This window comes from Nyctereutes procyonoides, unplaced genomic scaffold (genome assembly GCF_905146905.1).
Source record: "Nyctereutes procyonoides isolate TBG_1078 unplaced genomic scaffold, NYPRO_anot_genome, whole genome shotgun sequence".
NCBI classification, from domain to species: domain Eukaryota; kingdom Metazoa; phylum Chordata; class Mammalia; order Carnivora; family Canidae; genus Nyctereutes; species Nyctereutes procyonoides.
Window position 1 is genome coordinate 7,062,669 of NW_026575131.1, and position 26,744 is coordinate 7,089,412.

Below are 26,744 nucleotides of genomic sequence, written 5' to 3' on the forward strand. Positions count from 1 at the left end.
TATAAAAATTAACTGAAAATGAATTACAGATCTAAATGTAAGTGCTGAAACAGTTACACTCTTAGAAGAAATCAAAGTAAATCCTTATGAGCTTGGGTCAGACAACAGTTTCTTAGATGTGGCAACAAAACCATACTTAACCCCCTTACCATCCCTCCAAAAAAAAAAAAAAAAAAGGATGTCATCAATATCAAAAACTACTATGTGTCAAAGGATACATCAAAAAAATAAAAAGATAAGCGACAAAAATAGGAGAAAATATTAGCAAATTAGGGATCTGATAAGGGTTTGGTATTCAGAATATATAAGGAATTCTTAAAACTTCTCAATAAAAAGTCAAGCCCACCACAAAAAAAAAAAACCCAAAAAACAACAAAAAAAACCCCTCAAACAATTTAACAATGGACAAAGGAAGTGAATGGACATTCCCCCCCAAAAGACAGACAAATGACCAACAAGCACATGAAGAGATGCTCAACATCATTGGTCACTGGGGAAATGCAAATCAAAACCACAATGAAATATCACTTCACACCCAGTAAGAAAGCTATAATAAAAAAGAGACAAAAACAAGTGTTGATAAGAAGATGGAGATTGAAATCCTCCTTCACTAATGGGAATTTAAAATGGTACAGCTGTTGTGGAAAACAGTTTGGCAATTTTATAAAATGTTAAACAGAGTTACCATATGACCCAATAATTATACTTCTAGGTATACACCCAGGAGAACTGAAAACATATGTTCACACAAAAACTTATACACAAATGTTTGTAGCAGCATTATTCATAAAAGCTGCCAAGTGGAAACAACCCAAATAACCATCAGCTAATGAATGGATTAAAAAATGTGGTATATCCATACAATGTAGTATTTTTTAGTCTTAAAAAGAAATGGAGTACTGACACATGCTACATTATGGATGAAACTTGAAAGCATTATGTTAAATGAAAGAAGCCCTTTGCAAAAGGCTACATGTATGGCTCCACTTACATGAAATGTCTAGAATAGGAAAATCCATAGAGACAGATGGTAGATTAGTGCTTGCCAGGATCAGGGGGAAGCTGGGAATGGGGAATGACTACTAATGGGTATTGGGGGTCTGGAGCTTTTTTTTGGGGGGGGGTGATGAAAATACTCTGTAATTTGATAGTGTGATGGTTGCACAAACTTGTAAATATACTTAAAAACCAAAGAATTGCACACATTAAAGTGATGAATTTTATGATACATGAACTGTGCTTTTTTTTAAAAAAAGATTTTACTTATTTATTCATGAGACAGAGAGAGAGAGAGAGAGAGAGAGGCAGAGATATAGGGAAAGGGATAAGTAGGTTCCCGGTGGGGAGCCCGATGCAGGACTCTAACCCAGGACTCGATCCACGACCTGAGCCAAAGGCAGATAGATGCTCAACCACTGAGCCACCAGGTGTCCTGTGAATTATGCCTTAATTAAAAAAAAAAAGACCCATAATGAGCTGTTAGTATAAGGATCCAAGGTAGGCTGTCTATAAAGCAGCTTGGAATAATAAAAAACACTATCTGGAGGGAGGAATGGAGGAGTGGGCTGATGGACAGACAGACACACTTAATCTTCCCCATTAATCTGTGGATTGTTTCTTAAAAATGTGCCATTTCCAATTAGAATTGTTTGGAACTAAATAAGTACCAAGTCTAGTTTATCATCTTAAAAGAGTGACAATACTTTTGAAGATCCTTGGAAAGACAAACATATATAGTGAGGAGAAAGAGAAGAAAAGGGGTGGCTCAGTTGGTGAAGCATCGGTCTTCAGCTCAAGTCATGATCGCAGGATCCTAGAATTGAGCCCCTCGGCAGAGTCCCATCTCCCATTCTCTTAGTGGAGAATCTGCTTCTCCCTCTCCCTCCTGCTACTGTGCTCACTCTCTCTCTTTCTTGCTCTATCTCAAATAAATAAAGTCTTCTAAAAAAAGAAGAAAAAGGAAACTCTTAGAAGGTTTCACAACCTTCAAGTTTTGAGTAGTGGTAGATCAAAGAACTACTGAAGACCCTTTGTGGAAAAACTATTTTTCTCTACCCCTGCCCCCCAAAATAAGCTAATCTACCGTAACTTTATCTAAATCTAAAATATCTCTCTTTTGGGGGACCTGGGTGGCTCAGTGGGTTAAGTGTCTACCTTCAGCTCAGGGCACGGTCCCAGAGTCCCAGGATCGAGCCCCACTTCAGGCTCCTTGCTCAGCAAGGAGCCTGCTTCTCCCTCTCCTTTGCCTGCCACTTTATCTGCTTGTGCTAACAAATAAATAAAATCTTTAAAAATAAAACAGCTCTCTTTTTAATTCTATCATAACAACAAAATAAGGTTTTCTTAAATAATCTTACAAAATTGAGTTGCTTAATGAGCATGGTATTACAATGATCAAGGTACTTACAAATGGATGTTCTGACCAATTAATCTAATCTTTTTAGACTTCCACTACTATGGCAGGTCATAAATCTGAGGGGGCTTATTTTAAATACGATAGAAGTCCACAAGGAGGTGAATTGGAAAAATGCAAAGAAGAAGCGCTTTAAGAATGACTATAGCTGGGGCAGCCTGGGGGCTCAGCGGTTTAGCCCTGCCTTCAGCGGAGGACATGATCCTGGAGACCTGGGATTGAGTCCCACATCAGGCTCCCAGCATGGAGCCTGTTTCTCCCTCTGCCTGTGTCTCTGCCTCTGTCTATCATGAATAAATAAATAAAATCTTTAAAAAATGTATAATCTTTCTTGATAATCTATTTGTCTTACTACCTTCCCCCAATGCCCTTAACAGTAAAAATATCCTTGAAAACTGTATCTATTTCATCCTATGACTTATCATCCTATGATAAGGAAGGCAAAGAGAAGGTATGATTGTATCTTTCTTGTATACGAATCTTTATTTTAAAATGGAATTTTTAGGGACAGAACTTTTCTTTCTCAGTCATTTCTCTAACCCAAATCATGTTTTTCATGACTATAACAAACTGAAGATATTCTTCAAAGGATCAATTGGAGAATGGGGAATAATAAAAAAAAAAAAAACACTTGAAACTTTAATAATGTACATCTCTCTAAAGCCATTCTTCAAAATAAGTCACAAAGCACAAAAACTACTGAGCCTTGGTCTGGGAGCACACATCAGAATCCCCTAGTGAGCTGGGCCACACCCCTAGTGCCTCATTAATTAAGTATAGGGTGGGGTCTAAGAATCTGCCTTTCTAGTGAGTTTCCAGAAGACACAGATGCTGTAGGTCTTAGGACCACATTTTTGGAAATGCTTCCCTTATCTGAGCAGGAGGACCTTCTTTTAGATTCAACCCATGAAGAAGCATGTATGTTCTCTTAACTTTAAAAACTCATCTTTAGCTGTCCCTCCTAAAAGAAATTACTGAGTGATATTACTGTTTATTTAGCAGTTTAAGTCAATCCCTTTAATAAATTCTTTATGGTAAAAAGTTTTTAGATTCCCTGCACAGAGAGCCAGCTCTCATTAAGTAAATTATTACCCTAAGTGACTTTGTAATGTGTGAATTTTGGTTCAGTGACTTTCTTTTAATTTTGGAACTGAGAATTATACAAGCACATACTTGGCAGGAAAGGTCCAAAACTAGGCATTTGATTATATTATTTTATATATTATTCTCTAATCTCTATCTGCATGGCCCTTGATGTCACTGCCATAAACTAATGGCCATTGACTGGAAATAGCCCAGACACAGGTTTGGTTTAGTATGATTCATGGAAAATTTGGGGAAAACATATGCTTGAATTAATACTAAGAATCAGATGCTTTGACTTTAAAATATAGATTTTCATTTACTCTTCAAATAAAGAAATAACAAGATATTGCAACTTTATTCTCAAATTTCCACAAGTCAGTGATCAATCAGAGTTGGACCCTCACTGCTCTTCAGAGAGAACTTGTGCTCTAGGAGGCCATAGTCCCGTTCATTTCCTCTCATCTTCAAACTAGTTCACTCCACACATGTATTTATCGGCCTGCCCTGTAGGTTTCTGTATTCAGGTGCCCAGAATAAGAAGGAACACATAGTAGAATCTCAATTTCAAAAATTCTATATACACTGGCTTAAATTAAGTATGGTGTAAATAAGTTCCTTTGGACTTGGTCCCTTACGGCCTAAGGTTGTTGAGTTGTGTGATCTACCAGTAGGTCACCTCTACTCTTGTGTTAGAAACCTTCTAGCTAAAATGAGCATTCTCTAAAAAGCAATGTGTTAGTTTGAGACCCTTTAGTGTAGAGCTAAAAGAATAACGTAAATGATGGGTGAGCCAGAAAACACCTGCAAGCATAATGTTTGTTATTTTAATCTTTTTGTCATGAAATAACACAGACATAAAATGTTATAGCTTAAAATACTGTAGAGTGAACTCCTGTATTACAATTGAGAACATCAGCACATCGGAAGTCCCCACAAAACGCACTTTACAATCACTACACCCCATCCACCTCTCTCAGATAAACACTGACTTGTATGATAACCACTTCCTTATTCTTCTTTTTTAATTCTTCCACCTAAATCTGCTTCCTGAACACCATCTCTTAGCTCTGTTGTATTTGAATGCTGAACTTAGGCATTTATTCCTTTGTATCTATCTAACCTTTAAAAATTCAATACTATGTTGGGGGCACCTGAGTGGCTCAGTTGGTTGAGCGTCCCTCTCTTGGTTTTGGCTTGGGTCATGATCTGGGGGTCATGGGATTGAGCCACAAGCACAAGCTCTGTGCTCAGTGGGGAGTCTTGAGATTTTTCTCCTTCTTGCTCTTCCCCTCCCCTCCTCATGTGCATGTGTGCATGCACTCTCACTCTAATGAATAACAATCTTTTTTAAAAATTCAATACTATGTTGTTAAGATACAGGCTAATTGTGTTTTCTGTTTCCTCATGGTAAGCCTCAGCAGAGGCTTATCAATTTTAGAGATACTTCCACTACTTGGCTTTATCTTCTTTTTGCTCTTCTCTTTAGTTTCTACCTCTGGCTTGTTTGTACTTGTTGTGCTCCTTTTCTGACTTCTTCAGATAAATATTTTCTCACTAGTTTCAGGTCTTTTTTTTATTTTAAGGCTATCCATTTTTCTATTAGGTTACTCCTTTACCTATATCCTGTAAATTTTTACATGGAATATTTATCACTCCTTTACAATGTTTCTTTCTTTTTTTTTTAAAGCATTTTATTTTTTTAAATTTTTATTTATTTATGATAGTCACAGAGAGAGAAAGAGAGGATCGCGCCCTGGGCCAAAGGCAGGCGCCAAACCGCTGCGCCACCCAGGGATCCCTCTTTCTTTTTTTTTTAAGATTTTATTTATTTATTCATGAGAGACAGAGAGAGAGAGAGAGAGAGAGAGAGGCGCAGAGACACAGGCAGAGGGAGAAGCAGGCTCTACATAGGGAGCCCGATGTGGGACTCGATCCCAGGACTCCAGGATCACACCCTGAGCCAAAGCAGATGCCCAACTGCTGGGCCACCCAGGCATCCCTAAAATATTTCTTAAATTCCATTATATCTTTCTTTAATTCATGACTTTAGGGGTAGACACTTGAGTTTCCAAATAAATATATGGCAATGATTTTCCTAGTTATTGAGTTATTACTGATTTCTAGCATAATTACGTTGGGTTAAAAGTATATATTCGGTATAGTTTCAGTCTTTGATATTGAGACTTGCTCATTAATTCAGGCTATGGAAAATTCTTATAAAATATCTGTGCTTGACAAGAATGTGTACCTCACAGTTTGGGGCAATGTGTTCATTAGAATAGGTTTTTTAATCATGTTGATCAGATTTTCAATTACCATCACTGACTTTTTTTTGTATGCTTCTGTGAGAGAATGGAAAATATATATATTGGTATCTGCCCCCGGGTTTCAGAGCTCCTGAAACCCTTGTAATTTACTAAGTGATAAGAGCACTCTTACCTTACCTTTTATATTTCCCATCTTTTTGTATCTTCATGCTTCACCTTAAATATTGAAGTTTCTTCTAACCCATTTTTTTCAGGTCACTGATTTGCTCTTTGCTATGTCTGACAGCCTATAAAATGTTCACTTTGTTTTTGTATTCTAGTTGTAGAATTTGATTTTTTTTTTTTTTAAACATCCAAAGCCACATTTTGGAGTTTTCAGTCTCTGCTTAAAATAAAGTTTGGCTCTTTTTCTTTTAATCCCGAAAATGTAGTATTTTACAGTGTGCTTCTGGTAAGTCTCATATTTAGAATCTCTGTGAGTCTATTTATGTTGTCTGTTGCTTCTGTTAGTTTTCATGTTTGGTGTCTTCTTTCTTTGTGTGCATGGTTACTTCTGATTGTGACTGGGTACTATAATTGAAAAATTATTTGTAGAAGTAATTTGAAGACTGGGTTCATGATATTCTTTGATATGATTTCATTGCTTTCACCTGGCACCTGTGGGCATTAGCTACATGCAGTCATCTTAATCCAAGTAAACCTTAAAGTTTGTGGGCTATCAGATAATGCAAAACAGAGCTGCAGCCAACGTGAGAGTTGATTTACTTCCAGTTACCATTACTCCTCAGTGTATCTCTTTAGGGAGTCCCAACTCAAAAGGAGGGAATGTTTTACCACGTTTCCTAAGCTTGACAATGCCCAGGCTACAGTTTTTAACCTTGAAAGGATACCACAGGTGAGCTCAGTTTCTCAACTTCTTTTTTTTTTTTTATTTATTTATTCAGAGAGAGTGAGAGAGAGGCAGAGACACAGGCAGAGGGAGAAGCAGGCTCCATGCAGGAAGCCCAATATGGGACTTGATCCCAGGTCTCCAGGATCACACCCCGGGCTGCAGGTGGCGCTAAACTGCTGTGCCACTGGGGCTGCCCACAACTTCCTTTTCTTGATCAGTAAATGCCCATAAGACAAAAGAGGCACCATTGTTAGGCTCAGATTCTCTCTCAAGTCTCAACTTAATAATTCTTCACAATTTACTAGTTCTTTGATGTTTAAGAAGATTAAAAACGATTTATCTAGTTTCTTTAGGTGATTTCAGTAAAACAGCTGGTTTGAATTATATGGCTTACCATGAGTTAAACTACTAATCTCTCAATATTCTTTTATGTATTATGTCCTTAGCACATGGCCTTACCTTGCCCACACCTGCCCCAAAGTGAAAGCTCTATGGTATTCCTTGAAGAATTGTGACAGCTCTTCCTGGTAGCAATCTACCCATATAGTACAGAGGAACTATAAAAAACAAAGGTTCAAGTTACAGTTCCTATTTCCTCTGTGACTCTAAAAAAAGATTTCTCTGCAAAATTGGGTGGGAAATACTTTCATGCATATCAGAAGATTAGATAGAGGAATGCAAAAGAGCTTGAAAAAGTCTACAAAACTAATTCTCTTTCTCTGCCCCACAGGTGAACCATTCATCCATGGCTCTGGTTTATTCATCATAGCAGGCCAGTCAGTGGTCAACTGAAATTTCAGGTCACTCATTAATGTCTGGCAACATTATACAAGACACAATACTCCAGGTCCAAATAAAGAGATACCTACTGCTATGTTGTCTATAATTTATTTTAAAATACTTCAGCATATGTAGAGTGTACATGGATGATGAGCACCATACACTCTCTACTTCCTAGGGGTAGCTAGGGTACCCTAATGAGTAATACATCATCTGGGTGTGGTTGGTTCACATTTGAAGGACTAAGCAGAAGAGATCCAAACTCCCAAATCAGAGTGTATTAATTCTTTATAGTTACCTAAATCTACACTGGAGGGTTTTTCTAATGAGTATAAACGAGGGAGTGGGGCAATATTTTTTCTAATGAAAATAATAGTGCTCAAGATAGATGGGCTGGTTGGAAATATACCTTTATATATACATGTGGATTCTAAGAGTTGGACACCCAGGAAGTCTACCACCCTTTGCAGTGGCACTCTGGGCCTAAGCTTCTGGTCCCAGGTCTGGACAGTTAACAGAAGAAGATTCCATCCTCATCCAACTGACAGGTTAGATATGTCTGTATCTGTCTCTACTGAATATTTGATGTGAGATACATATGAAAAGGATGACGTTGGGCTTTTCTCAGTCTATAAGAACTGCTGAATGACCAGCTTTTGTGTCTGCTTGCTAATAAATATTCACATGTGTGACAAAATCTGGTCTGAGACTTGACTTTATTGTTACAAACCACATGGTAACAAGATAACCTGTAACCATAGGAAGCTACTGATTTCTACCAAAAAGATTAAAATGCATGTTAGTTTGTAACAATTGTGGCGCATCAAATTCCCCAAAAGGATCCTGTTGAGCAATAACCTCAAAGCAGGAGCATCATGCTGATCAAGCTAATGTACAGACTTGCCCTCCTGGACTATCCAAGAAAAAAGGCTGTTTCTCTTCAGTGGGAAAACCACAGGAAGCTACAGAGACAGCCTTGGGGTGTGGGTTTTGCAGGGCCTGGAAGCCTGCCAAAAATACCATCATTCTGTCTCTTGGCCCTTGGAATGCAATAATGCATTGCATTATTTTGGTTGTTGTTGTTTTTTAAAAATACATATAACTTTTCCCACTGACTGCCCCCAAACCACCTGGACTCCATATTTTATTCAAAATGATGTCATTTAAAGAGTATCTGTATTCAAAGGAATAGATAGATGGGAGGCAACTATCCTACTTCCTTAAATAAATCCAAACCAGAATCATTTTCATTTTCAAAACAGTACTGTCTTGGATTCTCAGCAGCTGCATGTCCCTACCTACCAAATGTTTTTAAAAATATTTAAGCTGAGGGACGCCTGAGTGGCTCAGTGGTTGAGTGTCTGCCTCTGGCTCAGGGCGTGATCCTGGGATCCAGGATCGAGTCCTACATTAGGCTCCTTGCAGGGAGCCTGCTTCTCCCTCTGCCTGTGTCTCTGCCTCTCTCTGTGTCTCTCATGAATAAATAAGTAAAATCTTAAAAAAATATATTTAAGCTGAAAATTAACCCAGTCAAATCAACTATGTTTGTCATAACAATTTTTTGAGGAAAAACTTTGAAACTCTCATTCCCACCCCCCACACCTGTGCTGGAGGGCACCTAGAAATTGCTCTAGCGCAGTTTTCCTGATGTCAGTCTGAAAATGTGACTGTAAGAAATACATTCTTCTGGGTCAGGATTCTCCTTTAAAAGGACAAGTCTCCCAAGGATAACCAGTTGGTTCACCATGGAGCTTAACCAATCAGTCCTCAAAACTGCTAAAAATGTCATTTTTTTAAAAGATTTTTTAAAAAATTATTTATTATAAATATGTAGAACTTGATCCCCAGATCCTTGGATCATGCCCTGAGCCAAAGGCACATGGATGTTCAACCACTGAGCCACCCAGGCGTCCTCCACTAAATTTTTTTAAAATTTTTTTTTATTGGAGTTTAATTTGTCAACATTTAGCATAACACCCAATGCTCATCCCGCCAATCCACTAAAAATTTTAAATGGAATCTTTCCACCCTCCACCCCCTAACTCTCCCAAGGACATTGGAATTCTATGATCTGAGTTATTTCTGCCACTTCATTGCGAGATGCTTAATATGTATGTAAGTGAACTGAGGGTTGGAAATCCTGGGCTTCTGTGTCATTTCTCTGAGCCTAATGAGCTCTGGGCCTGATAGTTGGGGTAGCCCTTTTGCTAGACACTTCCTGGGAAGCTTGGAAAGGGCACCGAGAAGACATTCATAAAATGGTGCTGAAGACAGAAACACTGTGGCATTTGACGAGATGAAGCCAAGCCAGTTGGTCCTCCCTGCTCATGTTGCTCTAACCACTTATAGCCAAAATAAGACAAGACAAGATGCTTGAGGCTGGAGAAAGGCTTCTGAGGAGCAATGTGGGACAAGGGCAAGAACAACAGTACTGCCAGCAGCAGGCCTGGTGCTGCCACAGAACTACCACCCTGATTCTCTTATGCCCCTACCCTCTGAGGGCACAGAGGAATTCAGAATTCAGAGGCAACATAACCAAGAAGTCTTCCCCAAGATTCATGCCAGCTCATCTAGAGTTGTGGGCCTGACACTAGTCAGATACATGCACAGAAATTTCACCAAATAAGAGAATTCATCTCCTCCCATTCATTCCTGGGAACATTAAACCTCAGCTTCATTCTGGTTAACAATGAAACCCCTAAGTTAAATGCCTACTTGAAAAGAAAAGCGAAAAGGAAGGAAAAAGACAAAATCTTATAACTTGTATATTAGTATTTGCTCACCTCTCGAGGCCATGCCCTTTTAAAAGAACTGCTCATCCTTTTTTGTTTCCTTCCCTTTTCAGCCTCTAAAGATAGAAAGATTTTTTGGCTGTAAATTACAAAGTGAGCCTTTCTGTGAAAGGAAATGGAAATGGCGTCTGAGTTTTGCTTGTAAGAAGGAACAATTAAAAACATTTACAGTACTGAGGCACCTGGGTGACTTAGTTAAGCATTCGACTCCTGATTTAGGCTCCAGTGATCTCCGGGTCCTGCAGGGCCTCTGAGATCAGTACAGAGTCAGCCTGAGATGCTCTTCTTCTCCCTCTGCCCATCCCCCTGTGTGCACTTGTGCTTGGTCTCTCTCTCTCTTTCTCTCTCAAATAAAGAGAAAAACCACACACACACACAAAAACATTTACAGTATCACCTATAGGACATTTGGCACACTTATAGGACACTTGGCACATGAGGTCTGATTTAATCTTCATTGCCACTAAAAAGATTATCTTAACTGCTTTCCACCCAAGGGAGGCACAGAATGTTTGAGATACTTTTCATCGGTCACACAGCAGGCAGTGTTATCTCTAAAGCTAATGTCCATTTCTATGGCACAAACCATATTAAAATGTCTTGTTATCTCTCAGCCAGCTTGTAGCCAAAACATTAGCATACTCTGACTTCCCTTCCAACTAGTGGTTTCACTTATTCAGATCCATAAACTGTTTGAAGCTCTTGCAGTTTTTTAATTCCTGAAGTTTTTCTTGCAAATTGCTTGTTCTCTTGATTCACAACACACAGCTTCAAATTACTTCTAGCCTTTCCAAAATTCAAACCCACCCTTCAAAGGTCAAGAACTTACCACTGCTGAGGCTATTAAGAGGAAAATATTTTGAGATCTGAAGCAATTTCCTAAGAATTGTCAACTGTTTTGTGTGAGCACAACAGAACTGAAACAAGCACACAGCCTCCCTCAGGGACACTGTGAAAGGGCCACTTGCAGTCCTTTTGCACAAAGGGTGTCACAGGTCTCATTTTTCAGGTATTAAGGGCCTACTGAAATATTCTCAAAAATAAGCAGTAAGCAATTAGGTAAAGAATGGCAGATGTTAGGAAATAAAACTTACTCCTCTAGTAGAGCCAAGTGACGCGTGTTATGTTTTTGTTTTCTTTCTAACATGTTACTCTACTATTAAGTCAGTTTGTACTTGTTTATTTTTAAAAATCTGCTTGTACTATGATTGAAATCAAGTCTGTCAGGTCAAATTGAACTAACAGGAAATCTAAATATGGGCCCATAAAGAGTGATGCTAAGCTCACGTCCCATGTTTGGGATATGCGAAAAGTATTAACGCAACAATGAATAACTTGCCTCAATTCTCACTTTTGTTACCATTTCCCCTTCAGAGTCCTTCATGAAAGAGCTGACAGGGAAATCTCAGGCACAACTAAGGACGGAGAGAAACCCAAATTTTCTCTCCTGCCTTTACAAAGAACATAAAAATATGCATTCACGTAGATTTCTATCCCAAGTTGGAGTGCTGACAAAGGTCTTCAAAGTATCCAAATGCTCTGGTGAATCTAGAGTCAACTACAAAGACATCAAAGACTGGCTAGAGTCATGAGGGCAGACAGATAAGTTCTGACTACAGGCCTTGGGACTATGCAACATACCCTTCAAAGCAGTCCTCATGGGAGGCTGGGCAGTGATCCCAGAGATACTGCCATTCCTCAAGACCCTGCTGGATATGCACTCATGTAGTTTCTACATGGTCCCTCGTATTTTTTTTTTTTAAGATTTTATTTATTTACTCATGAGAGACACAGAGAGAGAGGGAGAGACACAGGCGGAGGGAGAAGCAGGCTCCATGCAGGGAGCCTGACGTGGGACTTGATCCCGGGTCTCCAGGATCACACCCTGGGCTGAAGGTGGCACTAAACCGCTGAGCCACCCGGGCTGCCCGGTCCCTCTTATTTGAAAAAACTTGCTATGTCTGTTCTCCTACTGATTGTCTATATTTGGCATGCTTGCAGCCATTTCAGGATCACAGGGAAGATATTTTCCAATTTTAGTCTGATGGCCATAAATTCAAGATGTCGAACTTTGGCGTATGCTTTAATCAGCCATTAGATATTCTAGAAAAGAAAAATAATGTAGTCTTTCCTTCCTTGTGAAGGAAAGAATCTTTAGTTTCTATGATGAAAAAATTACTTAAAACTAGGAAAGACGAGGGATGTCTGGCTGGCTCAGTTTGTAGAACATGCAACTCTTGATCCCGGGGTTATGAGTTTGAGCCCCATGTGCAGCACAGAATTTAAAATTTAAAAAAAAAATTTTTTTTTAAACTAGGGCAGGCCAGACACTACCATTTATCACTATCATCACATAAAATATTATGTAAGCAAGTTATAAGGACAGTAACTTTAGGAATAGGATGTTCTCCAACAGTTCTTTCATATCTTCTTTGGCAAAAAAAGGCTGTGGTGATAAGTTCTTTTAGAAATACCTGGACAGGATATTGGAAGGCCTTTTAGAAGAAATAAATTGGAGACTCTAAAAAAAATCCTGCAGGAGAGTAAGCAAAACCCTTCAAAGAATTCATTGCCAAAATGTGTCCTTTAATAAAATGTTAGGTCATCTCTGATGAATCCCAAAGGCTCCTTCTTTTAATATCCTTTGGAAATGATCTTTCAACATAATAACAATCATCGAAAGCATCAACTAAAGCAAAGGAGACAGTAAAAGCTGAAAAAGAAGATCAGCTGGTAAATATTCAGAACACGGAAATGTAACATGCAGTAATTAGCTACCACTTACGGCATAATGACAAATCACACCTCTGCACTAATAGGCAAAGGGCATTCTGCTACTGAGTCTTAGCTACATACCACACTGTGAGTTCCTGGAGGACATAAACTATCTTATTTTTTCTTACCCTGTTTTGCTGTTCATTTATTCATCTACTAAATCGTGATTTTTTCCTACTATTCAAACTAAAAACTAGTTTACTATCATTTACTAAAACTAGTAAATGCTAAAAACTAGTTTTATCATTTACTAAAAATTAGTTTGCCTTCCAAGCTAGTACATTTCTTGAGTAAAGATGTTTATATAATTCTGGGATAGCAAGTTGTTCAATCATGTCATATAATTTTACTATCTTGCCTAAAAGGATATCATTGGACACTTCAGAGGCTCTTATTTGCCTCTGTATCATTCACAAATGTATCATAAATTAGAAGCTCTAATGTTTGTTCAAGTGAACTGCTATGACAATAGTGATTAAAATAAATTCACATAATATGTATCTGGGTGTTTTCAGTATTCAACTTAAAGAGTTATATGCTGTATACAAACTGTGTATGTATAAGTATGTACATTCATAAAAGATTTTCCAGTTCAAGCTGATGGCTCCCTTATTTCAAAAACCCAGAAGTTACTACCATGATCCTCCCTCCCTTCCTTCTAAAGACAACACACATGTTATGAATATAAAAATAAAAAATATAAATACAGGTTTTGTGTAAATAAAAACATAAGGAAGAAGGAACATGAGCAAAGGATAATTGCGGCTCTTTATCCACTGGGAGCAGGGTCAGTATCTTCCCCATCCTAAATGTTAGTTGGGCCTAAAGAAATGGAATAGTTGATCAAGAGATTCTATAATTTCAGAGTCATAAAACAAAACCCAGTGGTAGAGGAGTTCCTGAATCTCTCTTTACTACAGCTGAGGAAAATGAGTCCCCAGAGAGAGATGGCACCTTTCCAAAGCCATATAAGAGGTCATGGTGGGGCCATAGAACAAGGGTGCTTTCCTAGGATCCACAGGAAGGTTTCAGGGACTTCATGAAACCACTGAAATTGTCTGCAAAACTGTGTGTGGCTTTGCGTCTTTTTCAGGGAAGCAGGGTCAGTCTAAACAAGGCCCAGGACTCAAAAATTTTAAGAACCACTCCGTCAAAGGATGGGCTTGGGTGAAGGAGAGGAGGAGAGGTTAAAAGTAAATGAAATTAATTCCAAACTAAAAGGAACGCAGATTTTCAACACCCTGAAGATTATATTTGGGCTGGGCAGCCTGTGGAACCAGGTAAGAACACAGTTCTAAACTTTCTGGTCTGGATGGTAAAAGGATCCTGTAAGAAAAAAAGGTGTTCAAGCAAACTAGGCATGTCTTGGTAACCACAGGTGACAGGGAAAAGAGTAAGCGGTACAAACTTAACTACCAATTAGGTGGTCTCAGAAAACCACTGGTCAAAAGTAATAGGCAAGGCTCAGTTCTCTGGAATCAAGGGGAAGGTTTTGGCAGTTATCTGTCATGAGTCACGATGGAAGGTTTCTGCAGCTTCTCAAAACCAGGGCAGCCTTGACCTTCACTCAGGCCTCTCATTGTACCTACTTGTACAGTGAGCCCAGAAGGGGCTCCACACACCCCAGGTGACCTATTTAAATCACAGGGGGTCTTTGTTTTCTTATTTCTGATGTCAACATCAGTCCCAGGAGTGGGCAAAGGCCTTGCTACTTGGTCACAGGGAACTGGATACACGTCAGTCATTGCAATTTCCCTGGGAAACAGAAAATATTTTCCTCACTCTATGGATGAGGAAATTAAAGCAAAGGGAGAAATGTCCAAGGTTTTTCAAGGAGGTGAAGAGCCAAGAGCTCCGAGGTTAGGGCTTGCAGCTACATACGCCACACTGGCTCTGGCTAGATATTCTGTCCCCTTTTGGGAACCAAGCAGTTCTGGAGATTGGGGAAACACTAGTTGCTAAGCACAAGATGTAGGATACAGTTTATACCACACAACCATGCATATGGAATCCATCACACGTTACAACAGAAGACTTGAGGCCTCACTGGGTAAATGAGATAGGAAAAGGAGAACCTGGGGGTTACTCATCATTTTCCAAATCAGAGATTTATGTCCCTTTTGGAAAGGAGAAGGAAAGCCTGGCTGCAGCCCAGTTTTGAGTAATATTTGCCACTGAGAAGCTGTATGAAAAAATTCCTGGCACAAACTTTGGAGAGCTCTTCCGATTGGGCTCTGGCCAGTCCTTATAAATGATTGAGATTTAAAACCCTATCAAATCAGAGAAGCAGGGAGTGTTGGTGCAGCACCATAAATCCCTCTCTAAAGCTAATTTCAAACACAAAATAGGAATGTTCAGAGAAAAAAATTATCTACACATACTTCCTTACATAGAATTTTTTTTCCCCTTAAGTCTAGTAGGGTAGAGGTCAATTGCTAACTGTAGTCTGAGTGCCTGGAATAGTCGATTATCTTCTTTAACCTAAATATATTGTCTGATTTTTCCATCATTCAAATAGATTGCTGTGAAATAAAGAATAAAATTAAGTAAAGAAAATATAAAAGCTAATAACTTTGAGTGTCAATAGAGAGCCAGAGCTTATCTCATCCAACTGACTCATTTAACAAAAGAAGAAACGGAGGCGGACAGAACAGGGAGCACCTTGCTTGTGGTCACTCAGGCAGCCAGCAAGGGACTCAGAGCCAGGACCCTGGAAATCCCCTGAACAACTTCCTGGCCTCCACACCACAGTGTTGCAGCTGCTGGATTCCTTAGGCTAGGAAACCCCCTAGGCTTGGTGTTAGGTGAGAATCAATTTTATATGGAATTGTAAAATTCAAAACAGCAGCCTCAAATGTTAGACAAAGTACACTAGATTCCAACTCAAGAATAACTGAAACTGAAAAGGCACAGAGAGGACAGTTTGTAGGGAATTGGGTGTCCAATGCTCTGTCACAACTGCTATACTGAACTGCAAAAATGTACCATATTTTCTTTCTTCTGGCTATTGTTTATGTACTTCCACCTGTCCACAATGCTTTCCCCTCTTGGTCTACCTCCCTTCCATGTGTTTCTAGAAATTCCTCCTCATCCTTTAACATCAACTCAAAAGTCACTTTCTGCAATGCTGTCCCTGGTCTCTATTTGAAAAATTAATGGGTACTGGGACACCCCAACAAAAGGATGCACTTTTGACTGCACAGCATACCACTATATAAGGGAAATCACTGCTGGTTTACAGATCTGTCTCATCCTCTAGATAGCGTTCTTTTTAAGTCATTGTATCTCTGGCACCTAGCAGGAACTCAAATGACAGCTGAATGAATGAAACCTACTAACAGCCATACAGCAAGACTTTTACCTCTCTTTGCATATCTATGACTTGTTTTTCTATCCTGGAAAGGGTGCATTTGTAGAACCTGAGGCAAGAGAGATTGCTTCCGGACAGAGGTTTTCCCTAAAGTTAAAACAGCTAAATTGACTATTGTTATTTCATACTACTTAAGTAACAAAGAAATAGGTTAGAAAAACATTAAGATTACAAAATATCCAAAAAATGGACAGATTGGCAACACACAACCCGTATACTTTATTACAGAAAGACACCAAAGTGTATTATTCCTACACCCTCTCTATCACTCAAGATACATGTACACAGGTACACACAAAAAGTTAATAGCAAGTCACTGTGGGAAGTTTAATCAGAACCCATCAATAGAAGACCCATGGCGTGGTAAACACCAAAGTGTATTATTAGGGTTGCTAATTGCTAATTAAAATCCCCAGATCAGGTTTCTGGGCACAGCTTGCTGCATCTGTGCAGTGGGCAGGTCCCAGACAGTATGAAAACCAAGACTGAAAAAAAAAAAAAAAAAAAAGAAAACCAAGACCGGGACCTGCTTCTTCATGCAAGGCTATTCCTGCAGTATCACAAAGGGTGTGGGTGACAGATTGTACAAGAAGAATATCCACATGCAGTCCCCTCAGGCACAGTCCTGTTCCTGACTACAGATTTGAAAGAAGTTTCTCATCAACCTCTAGGATCCAGAAACTAGGCTATTGTTGCATAAAATACCAGAAGGTACCTAGCTTTACCCCTTATAGGGAAAGAGAATGGTCACAACATTCAACATACTGTCCTCCTTCCTTGAGATGGTCTGGGAAGGGGGATAAGAGGACTTTCTGGGGCGATGGAAACATTCTATATCTTGATTGAAATGTGGGTTACATGCATGTATACACTTGTCAAAACTTACAGGATTGTTTGCTCTTAAGATTCATGCTCTCAAAAAAAAAATTCATGCTCTCTAGTATATATAAATTTTACCTAGAAAAAAAGAACCATGGACAAAGATTAAACTCTAATTAGTAGGTTTATTTTCTGGAGTGGTATGAGCTAGCAATTTTGAAACTATTTTCTATGTATTCTAGACTGGAGCAAGTGAGTAAATACATGCAGGATCTCATTATCTCATTATCTCAGGTTTTTCACCATTGGGGAAGGTAGTTACAAATATGGGAGAGGGTAAATTAACATCACCATAGGGGATAAAATATATCATGTGCCTCCTAACATGATGATACATCATCACCTCTTTGGTAGTTCTGCCAAAATTTCATGACCTGACTCAAATCATAAGGAAACAGGAGACAAAATCAAATTGAGGGAAATGCTACAAAACAACTGGCAAAATATCAACATATTTAGGTTAAGAAAGACAAAGAAAGAAAGGTTAAGGAACTTTTTCAGATTGAGGGAAGCCAAAGAGATACGACAACTAAGTGCATGCTTGATCCTGAACTGGTTTGGGAAAAGAAACCTATAAAGACTGTTACTGTTACAAGTAACAACATTTAAAATATAGACTGTGGATTAGGTAAGAATATTGTGGCAACATTAAATTGCCTGAATTTGAAAAGTATATTGTGTTTAGGTAAGAGAATAGCCTTTTCCTTAGGAAATACACATTGAAGTATTTAGTTGGAAAGGACACAGTGTTTCCAACTTACTCTCAAAGTTGCAAGAAAAAAGAGAAGGGTGAGGAGGAGGAAGCAGGGTGAGAGGGAGGGGAGTATGCATATATAAGTGGAGCAAAAATGTAAACAAACAACTGGTCAATCTGGGTAGAGTGTAAGAAGGTTCTCTGTACTATTCTTGTATCTTTCCTGAAAGTATGAAATCATATTAAAATACAAAGTTACCCTCAAAATACCCTAACCTCCCCCAAAATATTTATCTTTTTTAAAGATTTTATTTATTCATGAGAGACAAGGAGAGAGAGGCAGAGATATAGGCAGAGGGAGAAGCAGGCTCCATGCAGGGAGCCTGATGTGAGACTCTATCCCAGGACCCCAGGATCAACGCCCTGAGCTGAAGGCAGATGCTCAACCGCTGAGCCACCCAGGAGTCCCCTCCCCCAAAATATTTAGACGTAAGGCTAATAATAACTAAATCAGTGTATTATGAGAAATTGTTTCAAGAATATTGGTTTTAAAATTCTATTTTTCCCTATGGTAGCAATCCACAAAAACTTTAGTTGGCACTAAATTCCTTTTTAGAACTAAAAACAATTCATATACCTTCAAATAAGATTTTTTGAAATTCCATGCTTTTAGATTTTAGAAAGTCTTGTAAGACAATAAACAGAAATTGGAATGAAAGTGCCTCTTTACTACCCAACTCCCTCCAGATTCTTCAATATTTTTTCTGTAAGAACAATTCATCTGGCTATATGCCAAGTTAAAACAAAACAAGATAATAAACAATTTGTGTATGGATGATTCAGACTTCCCTGACATAGCAGAGAACTGCATTCTCTCCAGGCCTTATAAAAGCTCTATACACACACACACACACACACACACACACACACACACAAATATAAAATATGCCAAGGAACACAGCATTATCACTCAGCAGAACTTATTCTATCTCCCCATCTTTGTCTTTGTGTTAAATCAAACACAAGTATGACCCTGGTCTGGGGGGGTGGGATAGGGGGGGAGGCAAAAATACCAAAAACTACCAAAGGAAAAAAAATTACTTCATGGATATCAAAGGAGAATTTTTAAAAAGTCATTTTTAGCCCCAAGAATCTTTTTGAAACAATAACTATGATATGACTCAGTATGAAAATATTATGCTAAGTATGTATTAAGAAAAATTCACATGCACAGAGATGAAACTGCAATTGGATTTGTCATTTCAAAGTATTAATGTTGGGTTTGCAGATAATAGAGAATGACATTCTCCTAAGCGAATAAAGAAGTTAGCCAAGTAAGTAAATGCTGTGTTTCTACTGTAAGGAAATACATGCACCAGTGAAGCAACCTTTTCAGCACAAAAGAAATTTAATACCCAGACCACATGAAAAGTGATCGCTCTGGGAATAGCACAGCTGTTAAAATTCAAGGCAGTTTGTATTAAATCGTCCAGCATGTTTATGTAAAGCAGGACTCTCAGAATGACCACCAAGAGGAATTAACTTCGCTAACAAAAAAGTGATACCTATATTTAGTTTAATGCTTACAATAAGTGTGAAAGAAAAATGCAAAGCGATTCTTTCAAAGAATATAAGGGACCTCAGTTAGCTAGTATGCCTGTGATTCTTTCATAAACAGTATCTCAAGGGCTAATTTAATTAGAAAGAGAACAAAAAAGAATGAGTGTTTGCATTTCACTTACAGAACCCAATTATCTTTATTTCATTGAGATGCATGATCTACATAAAGCCACAGAAAAACTTCTGGCACCTGTGCCAAATGATTTCAGTATGAAAATTAATACTGCCAAGTTATTTTGAGACCAATTAGCTTAGCCATTCAAAGAAAAAAAAATGTGCTCTCTAAAAAACATATAATCCTAAAACCTGCATTTCTGAAGACAGAAGTGTACAGATATCTTTAACGCCTTGATGTGAACAGATATAAGATACCTCAAAGAGATGGCAAAAAGAATGAGCTTGTGGGTAACTACTGACAAATGGCAAGCTTTAAATCTCAATATTGATGCTTGGGATGCACAATGATAAAACAGCTTAGTTTACTTTTTGAAGAAAAAAAGTTACTCTCAATGTTTGAACACCTAAAATTAACCAAATTTATCAGCATTCTCAAATGATTTAATTTTTTAAGACTGGGTAGGATTATGCTTCTCATAGGATATTACCAAGTAAAGTCTTTAAAAAAAAAAAAAAAGCTTATCAACTCAGAATGGAGATAATTTCCCAAGACCTCAATCCCTTCCATACTGCTAGATGTTGTAGGCCAAGGCAAAGAAGTCCTGAGTTAGAAGTGAGATGCCAGACTTAGGGGTTAATGACCCTAATACTACTTTGCATAACACTTGTACATGAAAGTCTTACCAAAAAGCTTGAGTTTTAAAAGCCCAAGTTAAATCACTGGGCATCAGAAGGCTTAAAGAGGCATACAAAAGAAAATTAGCAATAACACACAGTATAAAGGCACAAATAACTCAGCCTATCTCTAGGCCTGTTAAAAAAGGAGATGCCATCAACTGTAGTTTTGAGATACATCAGCCGTTTCCCATTACAATGGGGTACATATCAGCTCTATTTTTAGAGCCTCTGGAAAGATCAAAGCAAAAGGGGCCCTTTTATGGCCTCCCTAGCCAGGCCCCTAATCTCTGTTTACTTTTTGTCATTATGTAGATCTCCCAAAGACAAACCACGAGGACTGCCTAGTTTAACTCCCTCCTCTGATAACACTTACAAATTGCTCTAGGATGGTCCACGTGAGCAAGGAACTTCTGAGGAGGAACAAAACCTAGTAACGTTCATATTCAAGCCAAAATTATTATGAGGCAAGTATTGATACAGATATCTACAATATCTAATTCAATCTCTCTTTGTACACTATAAATCAAACTTTCTCAGGCTGGTTTCTCTGTGAGAATGAATACACATGAATGACAAATCTCTTCTGGTGTTTTAGACCTTCCCTCTCCCCCTCCAAAAAGTCCTCAGTTGGTTTCAGTGCTCTGGCTAGTAAAGATGATAGGCTCATTTTAAAAAACAAGTCCTTCAAATGCCGAACGACTTACTTTGGAAGAACAAGCTGTACATTTGTCAAACGCCAGGCTGACAGGAAGAACATTATCAAACCGTGACAGAAATCCCCGGATCTAAAAATAAAGCAAAACAATTGACATCAAGCTCAGAATACCCATACGTGTGAAATATATTTGTAGTTTCTGACAAAAAGTGGGAAATAATATGGTGGTCTTGACACAGATTAGCAAAAATGAAGTTCAGCATGGACATTTTTCCTTGTATTATAATCAGTTTGAGGAAGAACTGTATCATGTCCTTTATGCCATCAAGAACCAGGCCCCACAATCTTTTTACATATTTGAGACCTAAAAACTCCAAAATACAAAAAGAAAGCGATATGCTGTAAAGTATCATTGTAACAAATGTCTTAAAAAATAAAACAGGTCAACTAGTTCATGATGGTGCAACTGTCACATACATGTTATAGTAAATATGGTAAGTGTGTGTACCTGGATAGGATATTGGGTGGGGCATCACAGGTGAGAAGGCCTGGGGACTACATCAGGCAGAGATGGTCCTAAAGATACATCTAGTTATTTGTTTGAGTTGGGACAGGGATACAATGCAAAACATCACCAAATTTATGAGGAAACAGCGCCACCTTGAGCATAAATTTTTGGACTGCAACTCACTGTCCCAGGATATGAGCCATAACCAGGTTTCAAAAACTATGATTTAAGTAATTTACTGAGAACATCATATCTCTCTAGAACTATAGTATGCCAAATTGGAAGTTTTAAACTGCTGTGTAGATCATTAACATATTATTATGAAAAATATGAATGGTAAACCCCATGAAGTCTCACAGGACTCAGCATTTATAGTAAATCAGATAACATGAATCCTTTCATGAGTTAATTTATTTCATCTTCCCAACTGCCCCCATCTTCATAAAACTCAGGCTCAGAAAGGTGACACAAGTTGGCTGAGGAAAATAGAAGTGACAGAGCTAAGATTCAAAAGGAGGTGTCTTAACCTTCAACTTGGCCCAGTCTCCTTCTGCTACCTACTCTTTCCCTCCCTTTCTCTCAGGATATCACAGGTTTGTCTTCAATATTAGGTCTCAGCACAAATTAACAGTCTCACCTGAATAGAGCAAAAGAATCAAGCCACATATCCTTGTTGCCTTTGGCTGCCCTACCAACACTCCCCCAAAATAAAAACAAACAAAACCTGACAAACTCTTTAAAGAAAAAGGCTTCCTTCTGCATTGAGATAACTCCATCTTCACACCCACACTGGATCTAATGGTTTAATTGCATGTTCATACTAGAAAATTGAATCTGTACAGACATGGCTATGGCTATCTTTTAAATATCCTTATCAGTATAATCCAAGATCAAAAGAGCATTTGGTAGAAATGATAAATTAGACAGCTGGTTTTAGTTAGATGGCCTCATTGTGAGCTTTGAAAATGTGACAATCTTTTAGTTCCCTAAATCTCAGGAATGTAGTGACTATTTCATTATACAGTACTGGAGGCACAGTCTGGGTTTAAGTTTGCTATTCAAGGACACCAAAACAGGAGACCTCAAACTTCTAAGAAGGATTAGTCAGAAATGGGAATGCTGAGACCTTCATGAGATCAAGTAGAGGCTTAAAAATATTTGCAAAGTGAGCCTTCTCACTTCTCAGTTACTTTCATATTTTATATATTTATATAATATATATAAACTTTTATATTAAATTCCCCAAAAATGTTACTATATTTTACACATTTTCCATTAAAATGTTTGTTGATACAGCCTATGTTAATGTCTCCATATAGGCTTCGCAAAAAGGTTTTCTTCATCCTTTTTTCTCCTACAGCTAATAACAAGCTTTATGTTGTATAAAGAAATATTGGTAATTTTCTCTGCTAAACTGTCTTATATTTACAGATGGGAGGTAAGGGAAGGGAGACAGAAGACCAAGCTAGAGCAGGAAGGAAGGCAGGAAAGAAAAAAATAAAAACAAAAAACACAGGTGGTGAGCAACAGAAGAAAAAGGAACCAAAATGAATGGATTGGCCAAGCATGGGCCACACACTATTGTTTAGCACCCCCAGACAGCTCTTTACTAGGAAACTGTGATTCATTTTCCCAGGAAATGAAGTAAAATAACATCTGTGTGTGAGGCCTTTCAAATTCACCAAGCTGGTATCAGAAGGCCCAGAGCTCAAAGTAATTAGTTTTAGGTAATTTCAAAAAGGAAAGTCTTCTTCTCAAACCAATTGCATCGGACTCCTAATGGGTATTTCATAGGTGAGCTCCCTCCTTTCCACATAATGCTACACTCTGCCATTGATTAATTTTTCTAATACACAGCTCCTAGGTGTGTCACTTTATCAATTTCTATAGCTGAAACAAATATGGCAGAGAATTCCTTATGCTGGCATTCAGAGACCCCACACACACACACTAATCTGGGACCATCCTGTCTTTCTAATTATGTCTCAAATTGAAACTGCTCACAATCCCTATACAGCTACTAAGCTGAACTACAACTTCCTTCCAAAGACTTTCCCAAGTTCCTGACCTTATCTCATGCTAAATTCTGTGACTTGGAACTCTTCTTTTTGGAAAGAGCTACACAGCAAAATCTCCATCTTCCTTAAAAGCTGCTCAATGCAAACACACTTTTCATAAATCCTCAATCTACCTACCACCAAGCTTAGAGATAATGTCTCCATCATTTGAAATCCTTCTTTTTGATATTTATCACTAAATACCTGTGTAATAGTTATTTTAAGAAAACAACAGCTTATGAACACCTGGGTGGCTCAGGTCATGATCTGAGGTCCTGGGATGGAGTCCCGCATTGGGCTCCCCATAGGGAGCCTGCCTCTCCCTCTGCCTATGTCTGTGTGTCTCACGAATAAATAAATAAAATCTTTTTTTTAAAGGTTAGAACATAATTCACGTACCATAAAATTCATCTTTTTAAAGTATACGATTCAGAGGATTTTAGTATATTCATGGAATAGTACAATTATCATTAATATCTAATTTCAGAATACTTCATCACCCCCAAAATAAATCCAGAACCCCAAAATAGTCCCCATTCTTCACTTTTCCCGGGCCCTGGCAACCACTAGTCTACTTTCTATTTCTAATGATTTGTCTATTTTGCATATTCCCTATAAATGGAATTATACAAGACTGACTTTTTTTACTTAGCAAGTTTTCATCCATATATATCCTGGATATGTACTTCCTTTTCATTGCCAAATAATATTCCATTATATGGATATACCACATTTTGTTTAATCCATTCATCAGTTGGACATTTCTTTTGGGTATCTACAAAATTGGGTATATACAAGAATTCCCATTATTTTAGGAATTAATGAGTCACATGGTAACTATATGTTTAACATTCTGAGGAACTGCCAAACTGTTTTCCAAAGTGACCGTACTGTATTACTTTCTCGCCTATAAGGCCAACACTTGTTACTGTCTCTGATTATAGCCATCCTAGTGAGTCTGAAGTGGTATCTCACTGTGGTTTCATTTGCATTTCTCTAATGACTAATAATGCTGAACATTTTTCTGTGTGCTTCTTGACCATTTATACATCTTTTTTGGAAAAATGACTTTGCAAATTCTTAGACAAATTTTAAATTCGGTTTTTCTTTTTATTGTTGAATTTTTAGAGTTTTTAAAAAACATTTTGGATACAAGTTTCTTTTCAGATAAGATTTGCAATATTTTCTCTCACTCTGGGTCATCTTTTCAATTTCTTGACAGTGTCCTTTGATGCACAGGACTTTTCATTTTCATAAAGTCCTATTTATTTTTTCTTTGGTTGTCTTATGGTGTCATATATAAGAGACCTTGTCTAACCCAAGGTCATGAAGGTTATGTTTTCTTCTAGTTTTATAGTTTTAGCTGTTACATTTAGGTCTATGATCCACTTTGAATTAACTTGTGTATATGGTATGAGACAAGCATCTCAATTCATTCCTTTGCATGTAGAAATCCAATTGTCCCAATGCTTCATTGATAAGACTATTCTTCCCCAATTGAATGGTCATCAAATGACCATAAATGTAAGAATTAATTTCTCGACTCTCAATTCTATTTGGTTGATCTATTTATCTATTCTAATGACAGTACAACACTGTTTTGATTATAGTAGCTTTGTAGTAAGTTTTGAAACTGGTGAAGTGTGAGCCTTCCACCTTTGTTCTTCTTCAAGATTATTTTGGCTATTCTGGGTCCTTTGTCTTTCCATATGAATTTTAGAATCAGTTTGTGTGCTACAATTAACAAAAACATTTATTTCTCTTGCTTTTAAAGGGCAAGACACAGGTTTAACTATTTGCATTTGCCCAAAGCACAGTGAGATGTTTATAAAAGAGGCTACATATTATTATGAAATGAGAAAAATACAAACATCCCAAAGCCTACCAAATTACTCATATTTGAACTATACAGAGAAAACAAGTCTCATACCACAAGAAGAACTCCAATTTAGCACCATTCACATTTTCCAGGCAATATGAAGCCTTTCCCCATCAACAATGCTTTAAATCCCCAGTATTAAAAGTGCACGGAACTTCCACAAAAAGCTCTGCATTCCCTCAATCCTACAATAACTGTATAAAACTTGAAGAGCAGAGGTTGTTATTTTAAAGTTTTAGCACCTTCCTTCCTTAGATACACACAGAAATCACAGAGCAATCTAAAATCCAGGTACCCTATGCAAAATCCTAATATGTTCACATCTATTTAAGTGGCCACTCCCCAATTCATAATCCAAGAAATTCTAGAAATTTGTCCTTAGCTTGGGTAGAGAAAAATTCACCATCACCTCCTACTTAGAAGTGTGCACTGTGAAGCAATATGCTCAGCGTTTTTCTAAACTTGCCTGATCAGAAATAATTCCTCTCTGGAACTTGATTCAAAAGGGCTGGAGTAAGGCCTGGGGTACGGCCTGAGAATCCAAATGTTTATTAATAAGAGCCCCAGGTGATTCTCATCAGGCAAGCATATGAAACAGGAGCTTTTAGTTACCAACTGTATTTACACCTTCTTGTGGTTTGCTCTAGACCACTCAACATCACCTGTTAGATGTCAGAAAACAGATGGAAGCAGCTTTTAGCAAACTTCTCATTTTTTTCCACATTTTCTAAAAATAGCAGCACCACACTCACCAAATTTTGCCCACATCTAAAATAACATTCAAAAGGTTTTATGAAATGATAGTAAAGTCATTTCTCTATCCACACAAGAACTAATAATAAGTAAGCCCTCTGGATACTGCTCAAGGTAAATTCTCTAACTTTGGGGACTGCACACAGTTCACTGTAAACTTTTATTCTATTACTAGTATTTGCTGTCAATCTTTCCATACAGGAGGGTTAGCATTAAACAGCTTTTTAAAAATTCTACCTTTAAATAAAAGCAATGCACATGACAGAAAACAAAACAAAAAATAACTTATGCTCAACAGGATATTTACTCCCATTTTCATATTTAAAAAATATTTACATATTTAATTTCCTCTTATGTGACCTCCTCTGAATATTGAAGGGGAAAAACTGTAGATTTTACAAACACACATGCCTTGCCTCTCTATCTAACTTTGGGGCTAGTAAGAGATTCCTTAGAGAAGCCAAATGTTGCCTGCTTCTCTACATGTTTTTTTTTTCTTTTTTTTTTAAATTTACACTAAGTTTTTTTC

The 26,744-nt window shown here is 37.9% G+C and overlaps 1 protein-coding gene across 5 annotated transcripts in view; it reads right to left on the minus strand.

Moving 5' to 3' along the window:
- ATG7 (autophagy related 7) overlaps positions 1-26,744 on the minus strand; it is a 234,381-nt gene that overhangs the window by 133,972 nt on the left and 73,665 nt on the right. For all 5 annotated transcript variants that reach the window (XM_055343913.1, XM_055343912.1, XM_055343911.1 and 2 more), the window contains one exon: positions 21,068-21,148. In XM_055343913.1, coding sequence (XP_055199888.1) covers positions 21,068-21,148 — 81 coding nt within the window. The remainder of the gene's footprint in view (positions 1-21,067; positions 21,149-26,744) is intronic.